The sequence below is a fragment of the Mobula hypostoma genome, chromosome 10, assembly GCF_963921235.1.
Source record: "Mobula hypostoma chromosome 10, sMobHyp1.1, whole genome shotgun sequence".
NCBI classification, from domain to species: Eukaryota; Metazoa; Chordata; class Chondrichthyes; order Myliobatiformes; family Myliobatidae; genus Mobula; species Mobula hypostoma.
Genome location: NC_086106.1, coordinates 117,310,591 through 117,329,641, shown reverse-complemented (window position 1 = coordinate 117,329,641; position 19,051 = coordinate 117,310,591). Strand labels below are relative to the sequence as shown.

Here is a 19,051-nt window from a genome sequence, read left to right as displayed (position 1 = left end):
AAAGGTACGGGAGGTGGAGTTTAAGCAAGCTTCCAGTTTTAAAAGATTATATATACTCAATAAGCTTTGTCCAGAGGTCAACACCTAACCCTCCACAGACGCAAAACCAGAGGAACAAGACTTGCATTTCATTATCGTGTGCCAAATCCGTTAACTTCTCGGATAGAACAGAAATCTCAAAATTACTGTACTACAGCACGTGTAAATCTCATCCTCTCCGCTGAATATCTCCATCTTCCGGAGAACTTGTACTCGATCAATCAATAACATATACACGAAACCTTTCATGTCGAGGGTACCACCACACGAAACTCATGTATGGGGGACTTTGGAAAAAGTATTACAACCCCTGACGTGGAGGGGTCGCCGAAGGATAGAGCAAAGACGCTGCTGTCATTGGGAAAACGCTGCCCATCAGAGCCCGGAGAGATGCTGGGATCCATGCGGAGCCCGAGGCTCCGTGCCCCGCAGCCCTACACGGCCAGAGAGTGGGTTATGTAACAAAAGCCGGGACCGAGGCCGAGGCGCCGGGCCTACACTCACCTACAGCCCAGGAAGACGTGGTTGGTCCACACCATGGAGAGTGCGAGCAGCTGCTCGATCCTGTTGCCCGGGTAGTCGTGCATGTGGCGGACGATGAACTGACGGCGGAAGTGCCAATGCCGGTCGCTCTCGGAGGGTCCGCGGTACTGCTCGGCCGCCTCGGCCAGCTGCCTCTTCGGCCTGGCCATCGACTCCACGCCGGCCGCCATCTTAGTGCCCAGGCCCCGAAACTCGGGGCCGGCGAGGCGCGACACGGGCGGGAGAGAGGAGGTGGGCAACCGCTCAGGCCTCCGGACCTTCTCCGGCCGTGGACCACCCAGCCCCTACTTTGCAAGGCGCCTACAAACGCGCCTCCTCCTGTTCCACCGATCCCGATCGTCAACGCCGCCGCTGCCTTCCGCCCGGCGCCGCGCCGCTCCGCTCCAATCCAACCGCCGGCAACCCTGCCTAGAGCGCCCCCGCTGGTGGATGTCCACGGGCGCCGGTGAACGACTCTCAGCCCTCGCCTCCCTCCTTCCTTCCTTCCTTCCTTCCAACTACTCCCCCTTTTCCCTCTCCTCCCTCCTCCTACTCCCCTCCCTGCCTGCTCCCTCCCTCCCCTCTCCCCCGGCACCACAACGTGTCCGCTCTGGTGTCACAATCACCCGCCTCCTTCCCCCACCCCCAACCCCAACACAGCAGCGACGAGACCCGGGCTAACCTAATGCTATATATGATCACCAGCGCCCTTGTTTAAAAATAAAAACTGCAGACTCACAGAGATGTGTTCACGGATTTCAGGCGAATTCCACTTCGAAGAGGAACATGCGATGGTGCTGCACAGCATTCACCCCCACAGTCTCCCATTGATCCACGTTCCTTTCCCCTGCTACCCAGCGGTGAAGCCTAGCAACCTGCTGAAGATCCTCTCGGGCTCTTACCAGTTGGAGGTCTCAATTCGGGGGTAAAGTATTCCTAACGCCGTTTCGAAGGGCGGGCTCCTGTCAGTGTTATTCAACACACACAATAGCGCTAATAGCAGATCTGGCGTTTGTCACTGCTGTTGGTGGGAATTGCCTACCGGTTTTTTAAAAAACATTGCAACGCTTCAGAAATTATTTCACTGGCGGTAAAGCCCTTCTAGACACAGAAAAGAGGCGAGCATTCTTTTACACCCTCAGGTCGACTTGAAAGACCTTTGTAGCCAATCAAAATTCTTTTGAATTGTTCTAATATAGGAAATAAATTATTTTGATGTCCTAGTTAGTGGTATTTATTAAAAATATACAGATTCTCTGCTGTTTTGTAATCATTTTGTAATGTTGCCATATCAACCGTCAAAGAAACAAGCTCCCACAAACAGCGATGTAACAATGGACAGATAATTCTTCGTGCATTCGGCATGTTACTGGCCGAGTGATCGGGTTTGACCGGTCCTCTGGAGCAAAAATCTGCTGGTGGAAATCAGCGGGTCGAGCAGCATCCGTGATGGAAAAGGGACTGCCGATGTTGGTTTGGGTTGAAGACACCGCATCGGGTTACCGTCGATAATTCCTTTCCTCCACAGATGCTGCTCGACCTGTTGAATTCCTCCAGCAATATTATGCCCCAAATTCCAGCATCTGCCGTCTCATGCTGTTCTTTGATGGTATGGATGATTTGGACAAAGGGAATACAACTTCTAAACTTGCTAATAGCCCAGAAGCAAGTCATTAATAAACAGGATGGAGGATGATTATAACATACAGTATTGTGGATTCAGCCCAGATCATTGGGTAAAACCCTCCCAACCATTGAGCACCACACATAAAAGTTGCTGGTGAACGCAGCAGGCCAGGCAGCATCGCTAGGAAGAGGTAGAGTCGACGTCACGGCCTGAAACGTCGACTGTACCTCTTCCTAGAGATGCTGTCTGGCCTGCTGCATTCACCAGCAACTTTTAAGTGTGTTGCTTGAAATTCCAGCATCTGCAGATTTCCTCGTGCAACCATTGAGCACATCTACATGAAACATTGCCATAGAGAAGCAGCATCCATCATCAAAGATCCTCACCACCCAGGCCATGCTCTTTTCTCACTGCCGCCATCAGGTAGAAGGTACAAATGCCTCAGGACTTGCATCACCAGGTTCAAGAACGGTTACTACCCCTCAACCATCAGGCTCTTTTGTCTTGTTACTTCATGCTCGTTGTTTATTGCTATTTATTTATATCTGCATTTGCCCAGTTTGTTGTCCATTGACCCTGTTTACAATTACTGTTCTATGGATCTGCTAAGTACGCCCGCAGGAAGGGAATCTCAGGGTTGTTTGTGGTAACATGCATGTACTCTGATAATAAAATTTAAGGAAATATATATTTGAGAATACATCTCCTGCTCTGTTTATATTTCCTCTAAAGATCCTGTCTGATATCAGTTTTATAAACCATACATATGCATCCCTTGCCTCTTTGACTAAATTTACATCTCTAGTCATCCAAGGTACCTGAACCTTGTCACTCTTCCTCACAGAACATATTGGTCCTGATTTTGATCAGCTGGGCTTTAAAGAACTCCCATATGTCAGATGTGGCCGGCTGCGGTGTCGTGATATCAATGATACCAAGTGGTCTCGGGTTCGAATCCAGCAGGATCTTTGCACATTTTCCATCCGTGCTAGGCTGAGCATCGAGCTAGTAAATCTATGCCCTAATCTTGGTCCTAAACCAACTTTACCTGTAATGCCTTGCCTTGCACATAAACAAGTGCCAAAGAAAGCATGGAGAGGTAAAAATGTCAGATGTGGGCTTAACCATAAATAGATGCACCCAATCCTCTCTCCTAGGTAGCACTGTTGTAATTCTCCTTTCGACAAGGTCCAGTTTTATCCTTATCCATAACAATCTGATAAGACAACAGATTAATGATCATTGTTCCCAAAATGTTCCGCTACTGAATTACCAATCACCTGACCAGACACATTTCCCAATACGGGTCCTACCCAGGTTATGAATGCATATCTTACCGACATTCGTCCATAAGCAACCACTAACCACAGGCACCACACACTGCAGAATATGTCGATCCCAGATCAGCCACCCATCAACAGACAACCCCCTCAGAATATTTTTGTACTCGACCCTAGTGACTGGACTACTATAGAGTGAGTATTTGTGAAGCCGGCGGGATGAATGAGGATGGATTTGCCGGCTTGCTGCAAGACTGCAGGCATCTTCTGGAGATGGCCTCCACTCTCCATCCTCCCAACCGAGCAGAGCTGACTGAGCCACAGAGGCTGGCTGGCGCCCACTCCTGTCACAGCCATTTCTATGATCCTCTCCCACACATTTTACTATTTCCAACTGACGAACAACTCGAAGGAAGAATCCCGTCGTAACCGGGGGACCGCCTGTACAAGGTCTAGTTTAGCCTGTTCCCTGGCTGATCTATCCACTGTGTTATGAAACCCTCCTAGAAGCACCTAACAAATTCCATCCCATGGCACTGAGAGAGTTCCTGTCAATAATTAAACTTAAACTCATTCACTACAATTATCCTGTTACCTATACATCTTTCTATTATCTGATTACATAACTGTTCCTGCACCTGCCACTGGCTATTGGGAGCTCTATAGTATATCACTGTAACTGCACCGTTCTGATTCCTGAGCTCTACCCACATTGCGACCCGGCTGGTGGCGTAGTGGCATCAGCGTTGGACTTCAGGATGAAAGGTCCCGAGTTCGAATCCAGCCGGCTCCCCTGAACGCTTTTCATCCATACTGGGTTATGAGCTGGTGATCTCTTTGGAAACTAACCCGGCAGAAGGCAATGGCAAACCACTGCTTTAACTTGCCTCATACACAGTTCCCCACTACGTCAGAGGCATGGAGGGAAATCGTCTGCTAACCGGAGAAACTCCGGATGCGACGTTCCTTTCCTTTACCCATATTGCCTCAGTACATGAACCTTCCTGCAAGTCCTCTAAGTGCTGCTCTCTAACTTCTCCTGGTCAGTAGTACACTATTTTAATCTATTCAATATATGTATACTGTAACTGATTAATTTTTTAAAATTCCTTCTACATTACGTATTGCATTGAACTGCTGCTGCTAAGTTAACAAATTTCATGATACATGCTGGTGATAATAAACCTGATTCTGAGTCTGAATTCCCCCCCCCCACCTCTTTTACATCCCCCTCCATTGTAGCTGAAACATTTGAACCTTGGAACATTGAGCTGTCTGTCCTGCTCGTCTCTCGGCGGAGCCCTGTGATGGCTACAACATCATAATCCAGGCCCTAAATCAATCCATCTTATCTGTAATACTCCTTAAACTGAAATAAATATACTTCAGTCCGTCAGCCCACCACATCTATTAACCCTGCCTTGTCTAGCCTTCCTTTCAGTCTCACTTGATCTAACCTCTAATTTCCCCTCAATCCCTCATTTTTTAACTTACTGCTCTACCTTCCAATCCCCTGCCACACTAGTTTAAGCCCTCCCAGGTCACACAAGCAAATCTCTCCCTGAGAATATTGGTGCCCCACCAGTTTAGGTGCAACTTGTCCTTTTTGTACAGGTCCCACCTTCCCGAGAAACAGCCCTCCATCCTACACCGTATATTTCACTACATTAGCTTCCAATCTCCTGTCTCACTAGCATGTGGCATAGGGTACAATCTTGAGATGAAAATACTAGAGGCTATAGCAACACACACAAAATGCTGGAGGAACGCAGCAGGTCAGGCAGCATTGATGGAAATGAATAAACAGTCAACAATCTTGAGCCGAGAAATTCATCAAGACTGGGGGTCCTGCCTTTTAACTTTCTGCCTAACTCCCTGAATTCTCTTTGCAGGACCTCATCTCTCTACTGTCCATTAGTGGAAATCAGTTATGATTTTCCATAATATACATATATCAAGAAAGATCAGAGTGACATTATTTTCTAAGCAATATTTCAAATAATTTAAAATAAACTTTTCAGAAAAAAACATAGAATAACAATACCCAACAGTGATGATGAGGTTCACAGACAGTATCACAGCAAAACAACGTATTAAAAATACATGCAATAGAGTCCTTGAATGAAAGTCTATAATTATGGTCAGTGAGCAAGCTGATAAATAGAATTGAATTGCTTGGAATTTGGACCAGTGCCAAATTCTTTTCTTGGACAATACAAACATTATTTAAATTCTTTTCCATGATTTCATTGAAAGCTTGCTAAAATTACTTTGATGAGTTCTTTTTTTCCCACCTTGCAAGTTTATTGTACCTCAGATTTGCTCATATTTATTGATGGATGAATGTTGCCCAGGACACAACCCTTGACCTTCTGAGAAAGAGACAAGAATGCTGTCACTGAGTCAAGGCCTCAGTGAAAAGGAATAACAACGTTTATATAAAAATGGAAACAAATGCTAAAAGCGAAATCATAAAAGATTCTGCAGATGTTGGAAATCCAGAGCAATGTACACAAAATGCTGGAGGAACTCAACAGGTCAGGCAACAACTATGGAGAGGAATAAAGAGTCACTGGAAGATAATCACATACTGATCCTTCCCCAGGTTACAAATGCCTGATGATTCACACCCTGTGCACGTGAACAAGCACTTAGGATACCAGTGGGATAGCTGAGAATGGATTTAACAGCTGCTGTGGGACTGCAGGCATCTTCTGTTTGGTGGAACAGTGCATTTCCATGTGCCTGCATCTCCAACCAATCCCCCCTACCTACCCCTCCCTGAGCAGAAATGGGAGCACTGAGCAGCCTCACTCTCTCATTACATCAGTGAGAACAGCCGGCGACCATTCAGCCCGTGCCTGCTTACTCTCCCATCGCCGCCATTTTGTGACCCCCTCCCACGTCACTGTGGTTGTTCATTACTGACATGTTCAGTTCAGGTTACGAAGGGTTGTTGGGAATGAAAACATACAGATCATTTCATTACATCAGTGTATTGGGGTCGTACAAGGCAAAACAGTAACAGAATGCAGAATAAAGTGTTAAAGTCACAGCTACAGAGAAAGATCAGTGCAGATAGACAATAAGGAGCAAGGACATAAATAGATTGTGAGGTCAACTGTCCATCTTATTGCACTATGGAACAGTTCCTTGTCCCACTTTCACCACATTTCATTTCAGAATCGCTGACCATCACCTTTTCCTGCCAAGGACTGATTTTTGTGCACATTTTTCACAGTGGTAGGATGAGATCAGTTGTCTGGTGGAGCCGTCCTTGTGATTTACAACAATGGGCATTCTGACTGGAACTATAGAGTCATAAAGCACTACAGCATAGAAACAAGCCCTTTGGACTATCTGAACTATTATTCTGCCTGGTCCCATTGACCTGCACCTGGATCAGGATCTTGCACATCCCTCCCATCCAAGTACTTATTCAAACTTCTCTTAAATGTTGAGATTATCTCAAGAGTTTAGAAAGAAAATCTGGATGGGTTGCAATGGAACTTCTTTGTGTATAGGTCGATATTTCAGAAGATCTGTGTTTTGTCCCCCATCAAAAAGCACTAGTTTTCTTTATGAACAATAGGAAATTTACCCTCCATAGTTAATGAGTTATCTCCTGTACCTGACAAAATGGCTACTGAGTATTTATTCGTGGTGTTCTGCTGCTAGAGCTCTTCCACTTCAACGTTCGACATGTTTTGCATTCAGAGTTGCTCTTCTGCACACCATTGTTGTAACGTGGGGTTATTTCAGTTACTGTTGCTTGAACTGGTCTGGCCATTCTCCTCTGACCTCTTTCAGTAACAAGGCATTTTCACCCACAGACTTGCTGTTCATTGGATTTTTTTTTGTTTTTTTACACTATTGTCTGTAAATTCTGGGGCCTGTTGTGTGTGAAAATCCCAGGAGATCAGCAGCTTCTGAGATACTCAAACCACCCCGTCTGGCACCAACAATCACCCATGGTCAAAGTCACTTAGGTTACATTTCTTCCCTATTCTAATGTTTGGTCTGAACAACAACTGAAAGTCTTGACATCGTCTACATGCTTTTATGAATTTGAGTTGCTGCCACATGATTGGCTGATTAGAAATTTGCATTAAGGATCAGGTGTACCTTATAAAGTTGCACTGAGTATATGTAACAGGGAACATAGAAATTCTTGTCTCTTCTTTCACCAGCTTGCTGATCATCCAAATTCAGTATCCTGTTCCAGCTTTATCCCTACTATAAGTAGTACAATCAAAGACTGTATCCTCCCCAGAAATCTCTCTTTCCCTTCTCCCATTGAATCGAAGATACAATAACCTAAAACCACAAGCCACTAGGCTCAAGGACATCCTCGGACCTGATGTTATCAGAATATTACATGGTTCCCTGTAAAACAAGTTGGACTCTTGACTTCACAATATACCTTTTATGATCTTGCACCCTATTGTTTACCTGCACAGCACCTTCTCTGTAGCTATAACACTATATTCTGCACAAACAAGAGAAAAACAAGGAACTCAGCAGGCCAGGCGGCATCTATGGAAAAGAGTCCACAGTCGACGTTTCAGGTTGAGACCCTTTATCAAGATTGGAAATAAAGATGAGGTCAGAGCAAGAAGGTGGGGGGGGGGAGGGGAGGAAGAAGTACAAGATAGTAGGTGATGGGTGAAACTGGGAGACAGGGAAGGGTGAAGTAAAGAGCTGGGAAGTTGCTCGGTGAAAGAGATAAAGGATTGGAGGAGAGGAAATCTTATAGGAAGTGGTAGAAGACTGTGGAAGAAAGGGAAGGAGGAGAAGCACCAGAGCGTGATGAGCAGGTAAGGAGGTGTGAGAGAGGAAAACAGGAATGGGGGAATGGTGAAGGAGGGGAAGGCAATTACCAGAAGTCCAAGAAATTAGTGTTTATGCCATCAGGTTGGAGGCTAACCAGACTGAATACAAGTTATTGATCCTCCAATCTGAGTGTGGCCTCATTGCCGCAGTAGAGGCAGCCATGGACTGACATGTCAGAATGGGAATGGGAAGTAGAATTGAAATGGGTGGCCACCAGGAGATCCCACTTTTTCTGGCGGATGGAGCATAAGTGCTCGGTGAAGTAGTCTCCCAATCTATGCCAGGTCTCACCAATAAAGAGGAGGCCACACCGGGAGCACTGGATACAGTAGATGACCCCCAAAAGACTCACAGATGAAGTGTCATCTCACCTGGAAGGACTGCTTAGGGGCCTAAATGGTAGTGAGGGAGGAGGTGTAAGGGCAGGTGTGGCACTTGTTCCACTTGCAAAGATAAGTACCAGGTGGGAGATCAGTGGGGAGGGACGAATGGACAAGGCTACCCAGATGGAATATAAGGTATTGTTCCTCCAACCTGAGTGTGACCTCATCGTGGCAGTAGAAGAGGCCATGGACGGACATGTCGGAATGGGAATGGGAAGTAGAATTGAAATAGATGGGCACTTGGACAAGGGAGTTGTGTAGGGAGCAATCCCTGCTGAAAGCAGTAAGTGGGGGTGGGTTGGGGGGGACGTGCTTGGTGGTGGGATCCTGTTGGAGACGGCGGATGTTACGGAAAATTATGTGCCGGACATAGAGGCAGATGGTGTGGTAGGTGAGGACAAGAGGAACCCTATCCCTGGTGTGGTGGCAGGAGGACGGGATAAGAACAGATGTGTGCAAAATGGAAGAGATCTGGGTAAGGGCAGCGTTGATGGTGGAAGAAGGAAAGCCCCTTTCTTTGAAGAAGGAGAACATCTCATTAGCTCTGGATTCCTTCGGGTGTTCGGGAAACCCCTCTGTCACTGTCCCTCTCTGTGATCTCTGCTGCCCTCTCTCTGACCATGTGCTCATACTTAGAACTAATGTGATGTTCTCTTTCTTCAAAGAAAGGGGCTTTCCTTCTTCCACCATCAACGCTGCCCTTACCCACATCTCTTCCATTTTGCACACATCTGCTCTTATCCCATCCTCCTGCCACCACAACAGGGATAGGGTTCCTCTTGTCCTCACCTACCACACCATCAGCCTCTGTGTCCGGCACGTAATTTTCCGTAACGCCCACTATCTCCAACAGGATCCCACCACCAAGCACATCTTTCCCCAACCCACCCCCACCTACCACTTTCTGCAGGAATCACTCCCTATGCAACTTCCTTGTCCATTCTCTTTGGCCACAATGAGGCCACTCTCAGGGTGGGGAGGCAACACTTTATACTCTGTCTGGATAGGCTCCAATCTGATGGCATGAACATCGATTTCTCGAACTTCCAGTAATTGCCCCACCCCACTCCTTCCCCATTCCCATTCCCCTCTCTCACCTTATCTCCTTACCTGCCCATCACCTCTCTCTGGTGCTCCTTCCCTTTCCATGGTCTTCTGTCCTCTCCTGTCAGATTCCCCCTTCTCCAGCCCTTTATCTCTTTCACCAATCAACTTCCCAGCCCTTTACTTCACCCCACCTTCCCAGTTTTACCTATCACCTTGAACTTCTTCCTCCCTTCTTGCTCTGACATCTCATCTTTTTTCCCAGTCCTGATGAAGGGTCTCAGCCTGAAACATCGATGTTTATGCTTTCCCATACACGCTCCATTTTGTGTGTGTTGTTTGGATTTCCAGCACCTGCAGATTTTCTCTTGTTTGTAATGAACTGATCTGTATGAATGGTAGCAAAACAAGCTTTCACCGTATAGTAATAAACTGATTCCAGTTCCAAACTGTTCCATGTCAGAGCTTAAAACAGAATTTGAAGTTTCCAATCAGAGGAAAGGTTAAGTGAATTGGTAATGTCCTTACAAGCATGCTCTGACATAATGAATTGTTCTGTATGAACGGTTTGCAAGACAACTACATGTACACGTAACAATAACAAACCAAATTACCAGGTTTTAACATTGCCATTAGCTATTCCTTTGGTAAAAAATTTTTTTAGAAAGCTACATTGCAATGCCTCAGAAAGGTGACGTCCATCATTAAGGACCACAATCACCTAGAATATCCCTGTCCTCATCGCTACTATCAGGAAGGAGGTATAGGAGCCTGAAGACACACACTCAATGATTCAGCAACAGCTTTTTCCCCTCTGACATCAGATTTCTGAGTGGACATTGAACCCAAAAACACTACCTCATTACTTTTTTATCATTTTTATTTTTGCTCTTACTTATTTAACTATTTTATATATTTAAAAAAATGTTCAACCCTTATGGGTGGTGCGTATGTGTATTTTTCTCTCAATCTCGGGTCCTTTACTGGAGGCCTCGGAGGTTGAAGGTTTGGCACGGTATCCTTGTTGTTCCTAGTAGTACGCTCTTCTGGACCAAGATCTCAGATACTGTTCCTGGGATTTGTTGGATCCACTCTCCCAGTCACAGCTCCAAGTGATCCTATCACCACCGTGATTACCCTGGCTTTAACCTTTCACGTCCTTTCTATCTCAAAGGTTTCAAAGGTACATTTAATGTCAGAGAAATGTATACAATATACATCCTGAAATGCTTTTTCTTCGCAACCACCCACAAAAACAGAGAAGTGCCCCAAAGAATGAATGACAGTTAAATGTCAGAAACCCCAAAGTCCCCTCCAGCTCCCCTCACTCCCGTGCATAAGCGGCAGTAAGCAACAATCCCCCACCGGCAAATAAAAGCATCAGCACCTGCCACCGAGCACTCAAGTGTGAGCAAAGCAACAGCGAAGACACAGACTTGCAGTGCCCTTCCTTGTATCCTCATTGTGGCTTCTTTGCGCCTGCAGGATCTGCTCTTTCAAGCCCCACTATTTCTCCAGCTTTACATATTCTTTCTTCCTGATGTTACTGCCAATTGAGATTGTCACATCTATTGCTATTGCTTTCTTCTCCAGTATTCCTTGTCCAGTATTACTCTGTCTGGTTGGTGGGCCAGTACCTGTCTATCAGTCTGTATTTGGAAGTCCCACAGGATCTTAGCTCTATCACTCTCCATTACCTTCTCGGGTGTTTCCCATTTGGACGAGGGAGTGTCCAGTCCCCACTCAGAGCAGATGTTCCTGTACACAATTCCTGGAACTTGGTTGTGTCATTCAGTGTATGCTGTCCCTGCCTGCATCTTGCACCCGGCTACCATGTGCCGGATGGTTTCTGTGGATTCCTTGCACAGTCTGCATCTTGGCTCTTGTCTGGTGTGATAGACCCCTGCTTCTATTGCTCTTGTGCTCAGCAACCGTTCTTGTGCAGCCATGAGCAGTGCCTCTGTGCTGTCCCTCAGCCCTGCCATTTCCAGCCATTGGTAGGACTTTCTTATGTCAGCCACCTCTGATATCTGGTGATGGTACATCTCGTGCAGTGGTTTGTCCTGCCATGGCCTCTGGTCCTCTGGCTCTGCTTCACCCACTTCCATTTCCATGTCCCCTGCTATTCTGCTGTCTGAGGGATTCTCCTAGCAGGTCGTCCTCATGGGTCATCTTCCTGACATATTCACGGATGATTCGCATTTCCTCCAGGACTATAGTCTTGTCACTTCCAACTCCCCATCCACCTTTTTTTCTGGTGGGGGTACAGTCGCTCGACATTGGACTTTGGATGGAAGCCTCCATGTATTGTGAGTAGTTTCTGGGTCTTAGTGTCAGCGGTTTCCAGTTAATCCTTGGCCAGCACACTACTGCGGCTGGGTATCTGATGACTAGTAGGGCAAATGTGTTGATGGCTTTGACCTTGTTCTTCCCATTCCAGAGGCTTTTTAGGACCTGTCTCACTCTTTGGAAGGACTTGGATGTTGCAGCCTTCCTTGTGTCCTCATCGTGGCTTCCCTACGCTTGCAGGATCCCCAGGTATTTGTAACTGACCTGTGCATCTGGTATGAGGCCTTCAAGTAACTCGACACCTTCAGCTTTGTTGAGTTTGCCTCGTTTCACGACCATCCGGCAGCACTATTCCAGTCCCAATGACATCCCGATGTCTCTGCTGTGCACCCTTGTCAGGTGGACTAGTGAGTCAATGTCTCTTTCATTTCCAGCAGACAGCTTGATGTCATCCATGTACAGGAGATGCTAATGGTCACTCCACTCCACTTTTGAACCTGCACCCATATCCACTATTTGAGATGATCTGGCTGAGGGGGTTCAAGCCTATGCAGAACAGCAGTGGGGATAATGCATCACCCTGGTATATTCCACATCTGACGTTCACTTGTGTTACTGCCTTGGCATTAACTTTTAGCATTTTTCTCCAACAGCCAATTGAGTTCTTGATGAAGGTCCTTAGTGTCTTGTTGACCTTGTACAGAGACAGGCATGTGTGGGGCATTGAGTCATATGCTTCCTGGTAGTCGATCCAGGCTGTGCTTAGGTTGGTTTGTCTGGTCTTGGAGTCTCACATGACTGCTTTGTCCACCGGTAGTTGGTGCTTGGAGCTTTTGATTCCATTACCAATCCCCCTCTGAACAGAGATCAGGAATTTGCACACTTGTCCCTTCAGCTTGGTGGCTATGATGTCTGATAGGAGCTTCCATGTTGTTGACAGGCAGGTGATAGGCTGGTAGTTTGATGGTGTTGTTCCTTTGTGAGGACCCTTCACTATGAGTACTGTCCTTCCTTGAGTAGCCAGTCAGGGTGGGAGCCTGCTTCAAGCAGCTGGTTCACTGGAGCTGCCAGTCATGTATGTGATGCTGTTAGCTCCTTCAGCCTATAGGCGTGGATCATGTCAGGCCCTGGTGATGTCCAGTTCTTTAAACCTGCCACTCATTGGACATATTATATATTTACTGTAATTCACTGGTTTTTCTCTGTGCATTGCATTGTAACAAAGAGAGCAAGTTTCACAACATATGCCGGTGATATTAAACCTGATCGTGATTCTGATTCTATTACTCAGTGTTACCTCTGCAGAGATGGTCAATGCCTGGCTCCGTGTCTTTAACTATCAAGCGATATCATGTTAGACCATGCACCCTGTGATTGGCTGGTGTGCCAGTAAACAGCAACACATTTTAAGCATCCAAGTATATGCATACATTACTGCATCACTCACATTTCATGCACACCAGCTTTTAAATTATTCAGCCAAATATGAGCCTGCGATCTGAGTCATTATCCACAATGACCTGAAATTAATCATATCCGTTCTCTAATGCTCTGGAGGTTCAAATCTTTGTTTAAATCTGATATAGATTTCAGTAGTGAAAGCAATGCTGCAGGTGAAAATGACTTAAGTTTAAAACAACCCCCAGTGTTATTCAGTGTAACGTACTTCCATGCAGTTAGCATCAACTGCCTCTGGATAAGTTACTGCTGCGAACTGTGACCATGAAGGTATGGCGCAGTTTGTAGCAAATTTGTCCCTGAGCCCAAGGGTACACTCTAGAGGCCTCAGCATTTACAGTCAAGGTAGTCCACTCCATAGCAGTGTTGTATTCTTCAGATTGGAAGTCAAACTGCTACCTTGTGTTGATGCAAAGATCCTATGCACTGTTTTGCAGAACTATTTATCTCAATCCTGATCAGTATTAATCTTGAAATCAACAGTCCAGCAAAGACAAAGCCCTCCCCACCATTGAACACATCTATGAGAGGCGATGCAACAAGAAAGAAATAACCATAAAAACACAGGATATATCAAGGACACCCACCATCCAGGCCAAGCTCTCTTCTTGCTACTACCATCGAGCAGGAAATACAGGAGCCTTAGGTCCCACACAACCATCAGGCTCCTGAACTAGCGTGGATAACTTCTCTCACCTCAACGCTGAAATGATTCCACAACCTACAGGTACACATACACACTATCATAAGGGGTGAAAATTTTTAAAAATATATAAAATAGTTAAATAAACTGTGCAAAAATAAAAATTTCACTTTCAAGGACTGTGTTCTCAGTACTTTTTTATTGCATAATTATTTTGCACATTGATTGTTTGCCAATCTTTCTTTTTCATAAACTCCATTGTATTCCTTTATTTTTGTGTAAACACCTGCAAGGAAATGGTCTCAAGATAGACATACACATACTTGGAGAATAAATTTACTTTTAATTTCATAGATCCTTTGTTCGATACCATATTACTATTCACGGGTGGTTGCTATTATTCAAACTGGTTGCTGCACTTCAGACATCCTTGATTGACTCTGGGATACTCCTTAAGGGAATGGGGAAGACCTGAGTGAAATACAAATCATTCCTCTTCGCTTGTGTTCCAATTACATGTACTGCCTTAGAAATAAGCCAGGCTTTGGGAGGCTGGAAGCACCCACCAGCAGTTCCTTCAGGCATCTGAAATTTAAAGTGGTTCAAAGTTCAAAGTAAATGTATTATCGAAGTACATTATGTCACCATATACAACCCTGAGATTTGTCTTCTTGCGGGCATACACAATATGTCTAAGAAATGTAACAGAAGCAATGAAAGACCGCACCCAACAGGACGGACAAACAACTAATGTACAACAGACAACAAACTATGCAAAGACAAAAGAAAAAAATAAATAAATAAGCAATAAGTATGGAGAACGTGAGATGAAGAGTCCCTGAAGTTGGACTGCGACCAATTACTGAGCACAGATACAGGAAGAGAGATACCTTTTCAGTTAGGTTCACAATCAGGATTAAAATGTGGGAATTCTGGGAGACCTCCAGCCTCTCGGATAACCACATCTGCACCAGGTGCACCAAGCTCCAGCTCCTTAGGGAGTGTGTTAAGGAATTGGAGATGCGGCTCAATGAGCTTCGGCTTATACGGGAGAATGAGGAGGTGATAGGTAGGAGCTACAGGGAGGTAGTCACCCTGAGGTTGTAGGGGGGGTTAGGTAACTGAGTGACTGTCAGGGGAAGGAAGGGAAATGGGCGGCCACTGCAAAGTCCCCTTGGATATGGTTGAAGGGGATGCCCTACCAGGGGAAAGCCACAGAAGAGAGGAGAAAAGGACTGCAGTGGTGATAGGAGATTCCATAGTCAGAGGAAAAGAGATGAGATTCTGTGGGTGCAATAGAGACAGCCAGATGGTACGTTGCCTCCCAGGTGCCAGGGTCGGGGATGTCTCAGATGGGGTCCACAGCATTCTAGAGGGGGAGAGTGAACAGCCAGAAGTCCTGGTACAGATCAGAACCAATGACATAGTTAGGAAGGTGAGAAGGTCCTGAAGAGGGATTTTAGAGGGCCAAGCATGAAGCTGAAAACAGGACCTCCACGGTAGTAATCTCTGGATTGCTGCCCGTGCCACGCGCCAGTGAGGGTAAAAATAGGATGATTTGGCAGATGAATGTGTGGCTGAGGAACTGGTGCAGGGGTTCAAATTTATATATCATCGGGATCTCTTCCGAGGAAGGCATAACCTGTACAAAGTGAGGGGTTACACCTGAACCCAAGGGGAAACCAATATCCTTGCAGGCAAGTTTGCTAGATCTGTTCAGCAGGGTTTTGCTGTGACATTGGAGAGGGCTCTTGAAAAACTGAAGGGTTTGAAAGTAGAAAGGTCACCTGGACCAGATGGTGTACACCCCAGGGTTCTGAAGGAAGTGGTTGAAGAGATTGCAGAGGCATTAGTAATGATCTTTCAAGAATCTATTGATCTTGGCATGGTTCTGGAGGAATAGAAAATTACAAATGTGACTCCACTCTTCAAGAAAGGAGAGAGGCAGAAGAAAGGAAATTATAGGCCAGATAGTCTCACCTCAGTGGTTGGGAAGATGTTGGAGCCCATTGTTAAGGATGTGGTTTTGGAGTACCAGGAGGCTTGTGATAAAATAGGCATGGTTTCCTCAAGGGAAAATCTTGCCTGACAGATCTGTTGGAATTCTTCGAAGAAATAACAAGAAGGATAGACAAAGGAGAATCAGTGGATGTGTGTATTTGGATCTTCAGAAGGCCTTTGACAAGGTGCCACACATAAGGCTGCTTAACTAGTTAAGACCCCATGGTATTACAGGAAAGATACTAGCATGTATAATGCATTGGCTGATTGGCAGGAAGTAAACAGTGGGAATAAAGGGAGCCTTCTCTACCTGGCTGTCAGTAACCAGTGGTGCTCCACTGGATTCTGTGTTGGATGATGGAATTGATGGCTTTGTGGCCAAGTTTGCAGACAATACGAAGATAGGTGGAGGGGCAGGTAGTTTTGAGAAAGTAGAGAGGCTATAGAAGAACTTAAACAGATTAGGAGAATAGGCAAAGAAGTGGCCGATGGATTACGGTGTAGGGAAGTGTATGGTCGTGCATTTTGGAAGAAGAAATAAAGGTGCAAACTATTTTCTAAATGTAAAGAAAATTTAAAAATCTGAGGGTCAAGGGGACTTGGAGCCCTCATGCAGGATTCTCTAAAGGCTAATTTTCAGGTTGAGTCAGTGGTGAGGAGGGCAAATGCAATGTTGACATTAATTTCAAGAGTACTGGGAATATAAAAGCAAGGATGTAATGTTGAGGTCTCATTTGGAGTATTGTTAGGAGTTTTGTGTACTTTATCTAATAAAAGATGTGTTGACATTGGAGAGGGTTCAAAGGACAATCACAAAAATTCCGGGATCGAAAGGCTTGTTATATAAGGAGCATTTGATGGTTCTGGGTCTTTACACACTGGAATTCAGAAGAAAGAGTGGTGACCTCATTAAAACCCATTGAATGTTGAAAGGCCTCTTTAGAATGGATATGGAGAGGATGTTTCCGATGGTGGATAAGTCTAAGACCAGAGGACACAGCCTTAGAGTAGAGGGATGTCCCTTCAGAAGGAAATGAGAAGGAATTTCTTTTACCAGGAAGTGGCGAATCTGTGTAATTCATTGCCACAGGTGGCTGTGGAGGCCACGTCATTGGGATATATTTAAGACAGAGGGTGATAGATTCTTGATTAGTCAGGCATGAAGGGATATGGGGAGAAGGCAGAAAATTGGGGCTGAGGGCAAAATGGATCGGCCATGTTGAAATGGCAGAGCAGACTCAATGGGCCAAAATGGCCTAATTCTGCTCCAATATCTTATGGTTTTATAAATTGAGTCCATAGGTTGTGGGAATAGTTCAGTGACAGGCTGAGTGAAATTCATCGAAGTTATTCTCTTTGGTTCCAGTGCCTGATGGGCAAGGGATAATAACTGTTCCTGAACCTGGTGGTGTGGGTCCTGAGGCTCCCGTACCTTCTTCCTGAGAAAAGAGCATGGCCTGAATGGTATGGGTCCTGATGGATGCTGTTTTCCTGCAATAGTTCTCCATGTAGATGTGCTCAATGGTGGGGAGGGCTTTACGCATAATGGACTGGGCTATATCTACTACTTTTTGTAGGGCTCTCCATTCAAGGGCATTGGTGTTTCCATATCAGGCCATGATGCAACCAGTCAATATACACTCCACCACACATTTTCAGAAGTTTGTCAGAGTCTTAGATGTCATTACAAGTCTTTGCAAACTTCAAAGGATGCAGGACAGATCCTCTGAAATGATAACACCGAGGAATTTAAAGTTGCTGACCCTCTCCACCTCCGATCCTCCAATGAGGACTGACTCATGGGCCTCTGGGTTCCTCCTTCTGAAGTCAATAATCAGCTCCTTAAGTCTTGCTGACATTGTGTGAGAGCTTCTTGTTGTGGCACCACTCAACCAGATTTTAAACCTCACCCTATATGCTGATTTATAACCACCATTAATTCGGCCAATGACAGTGATGTCATCAGCAAACTTAAATATGGCATTGAAGCTGTGCTTAGTCATTAGTGTAAAGTGAGTAGAGCAGGAAACTAAGCACACATCCCTGTGGTGCACATGTGCTGATGGAGATTGTGGAGGAGATGTTACAAATCCCAAATGAATGTAGTTTGAAGTGAGGAAATCGAGGATCCAATTGCATAAGGAGGTATTAAGGCTAAGATTGTGAAGCTTATTGATTAGCTTTTAAGGGGATGATAGTGTTGAATGCCAAGCTGTAGTAGATAAAGAGCATCCCAATTTTCCAAGTTACAAGAACAGCATGTTACTTAAGTTGATGCATCACTATGAGGTAGTACAAGATAGATATTTCCCCTTTTGCCCGCAGAAACTGATGCAACATCCACTATTGGTTTGAGCCTGATTGACAGGTTTTAGTTTCTCTTTCCTGATGGGAAAATCATTGGCAATGCCAGTATTTGTGGTCCTTCAGAAGTCATTGGAGAGCTATTTACAGTCAGAGTGATAAAAAAAAACAGAAACAGGCCATTCAGCCCACCTAGCCTTTCTATGCTAATCCCACTTGGTGCACCTGACCATTATTTTTCTAAACTTTTTGTATCTGTTTTTAATATTGTAATTGTACCTGCCTCTACCAACTCCTCTGGCAGCTTGTTCCAGATACCCGCCACCTTCTTTCTAAAAGGAATCCAAGCCTCTCTTCGTCAACTTCTACTGAATGAGAAGGAAATGAGAAACTGATGGGAATTTAGGGTTGAGCCACAAATAAACCAGATCTCATTAAATGAAGGGCTGACAAAGAAAGGAAGGTTGTTTTAACATTCCCAACTCCAACTTTGGGATATGCAGAGCTTTCCACAAGTGAAGCAATTTTGAAAAAATATCATCAGTGTTTGTGAATAGTTATCACCTATGGAAGTAGAAATTTCACCACATTCTTGGTCACTAACAAATATCTGCCTCAGACAACTGCT

The 19,051-nt window shown here is 45.3% G+C and overlaps 1 protein-coding gene across 4 annotated transcripts in view; it reads right to left on the bottom strand.

The window, feature by feature from the left end:
* The window catches only part of nkrf (NFKB repressing factor), a 52,569-nt gene that overhangs the window by 21,461 nt on the left and 12,057 nt on the right, over window positions 1–19,051 (bottom strand). For 2 of the 4 annotated variants that reach the window (XR_010019549.1, XM_063061091.1), the window contains exon 1: window positions 544–1,079. The exons of 1 other annotated variant lie outside the window; for it this stretch is intronic. Coding sequence is in view for 2 of the 3 variants with exons in the window: in XM_063061091.1 (XP_062917161.1) it covers window positions 544–752 (209 nt within the window). In the remaining variant the exon portion in view is untranslated. Of the gene's footprint in view, window positions 1–543; window positions 1,080–1,300; window positions 1,672–19,051 lie in introns of those variants that run through there. One more of the 4 variants, XM_063061092.1, reaches the window with a different exon arrangement.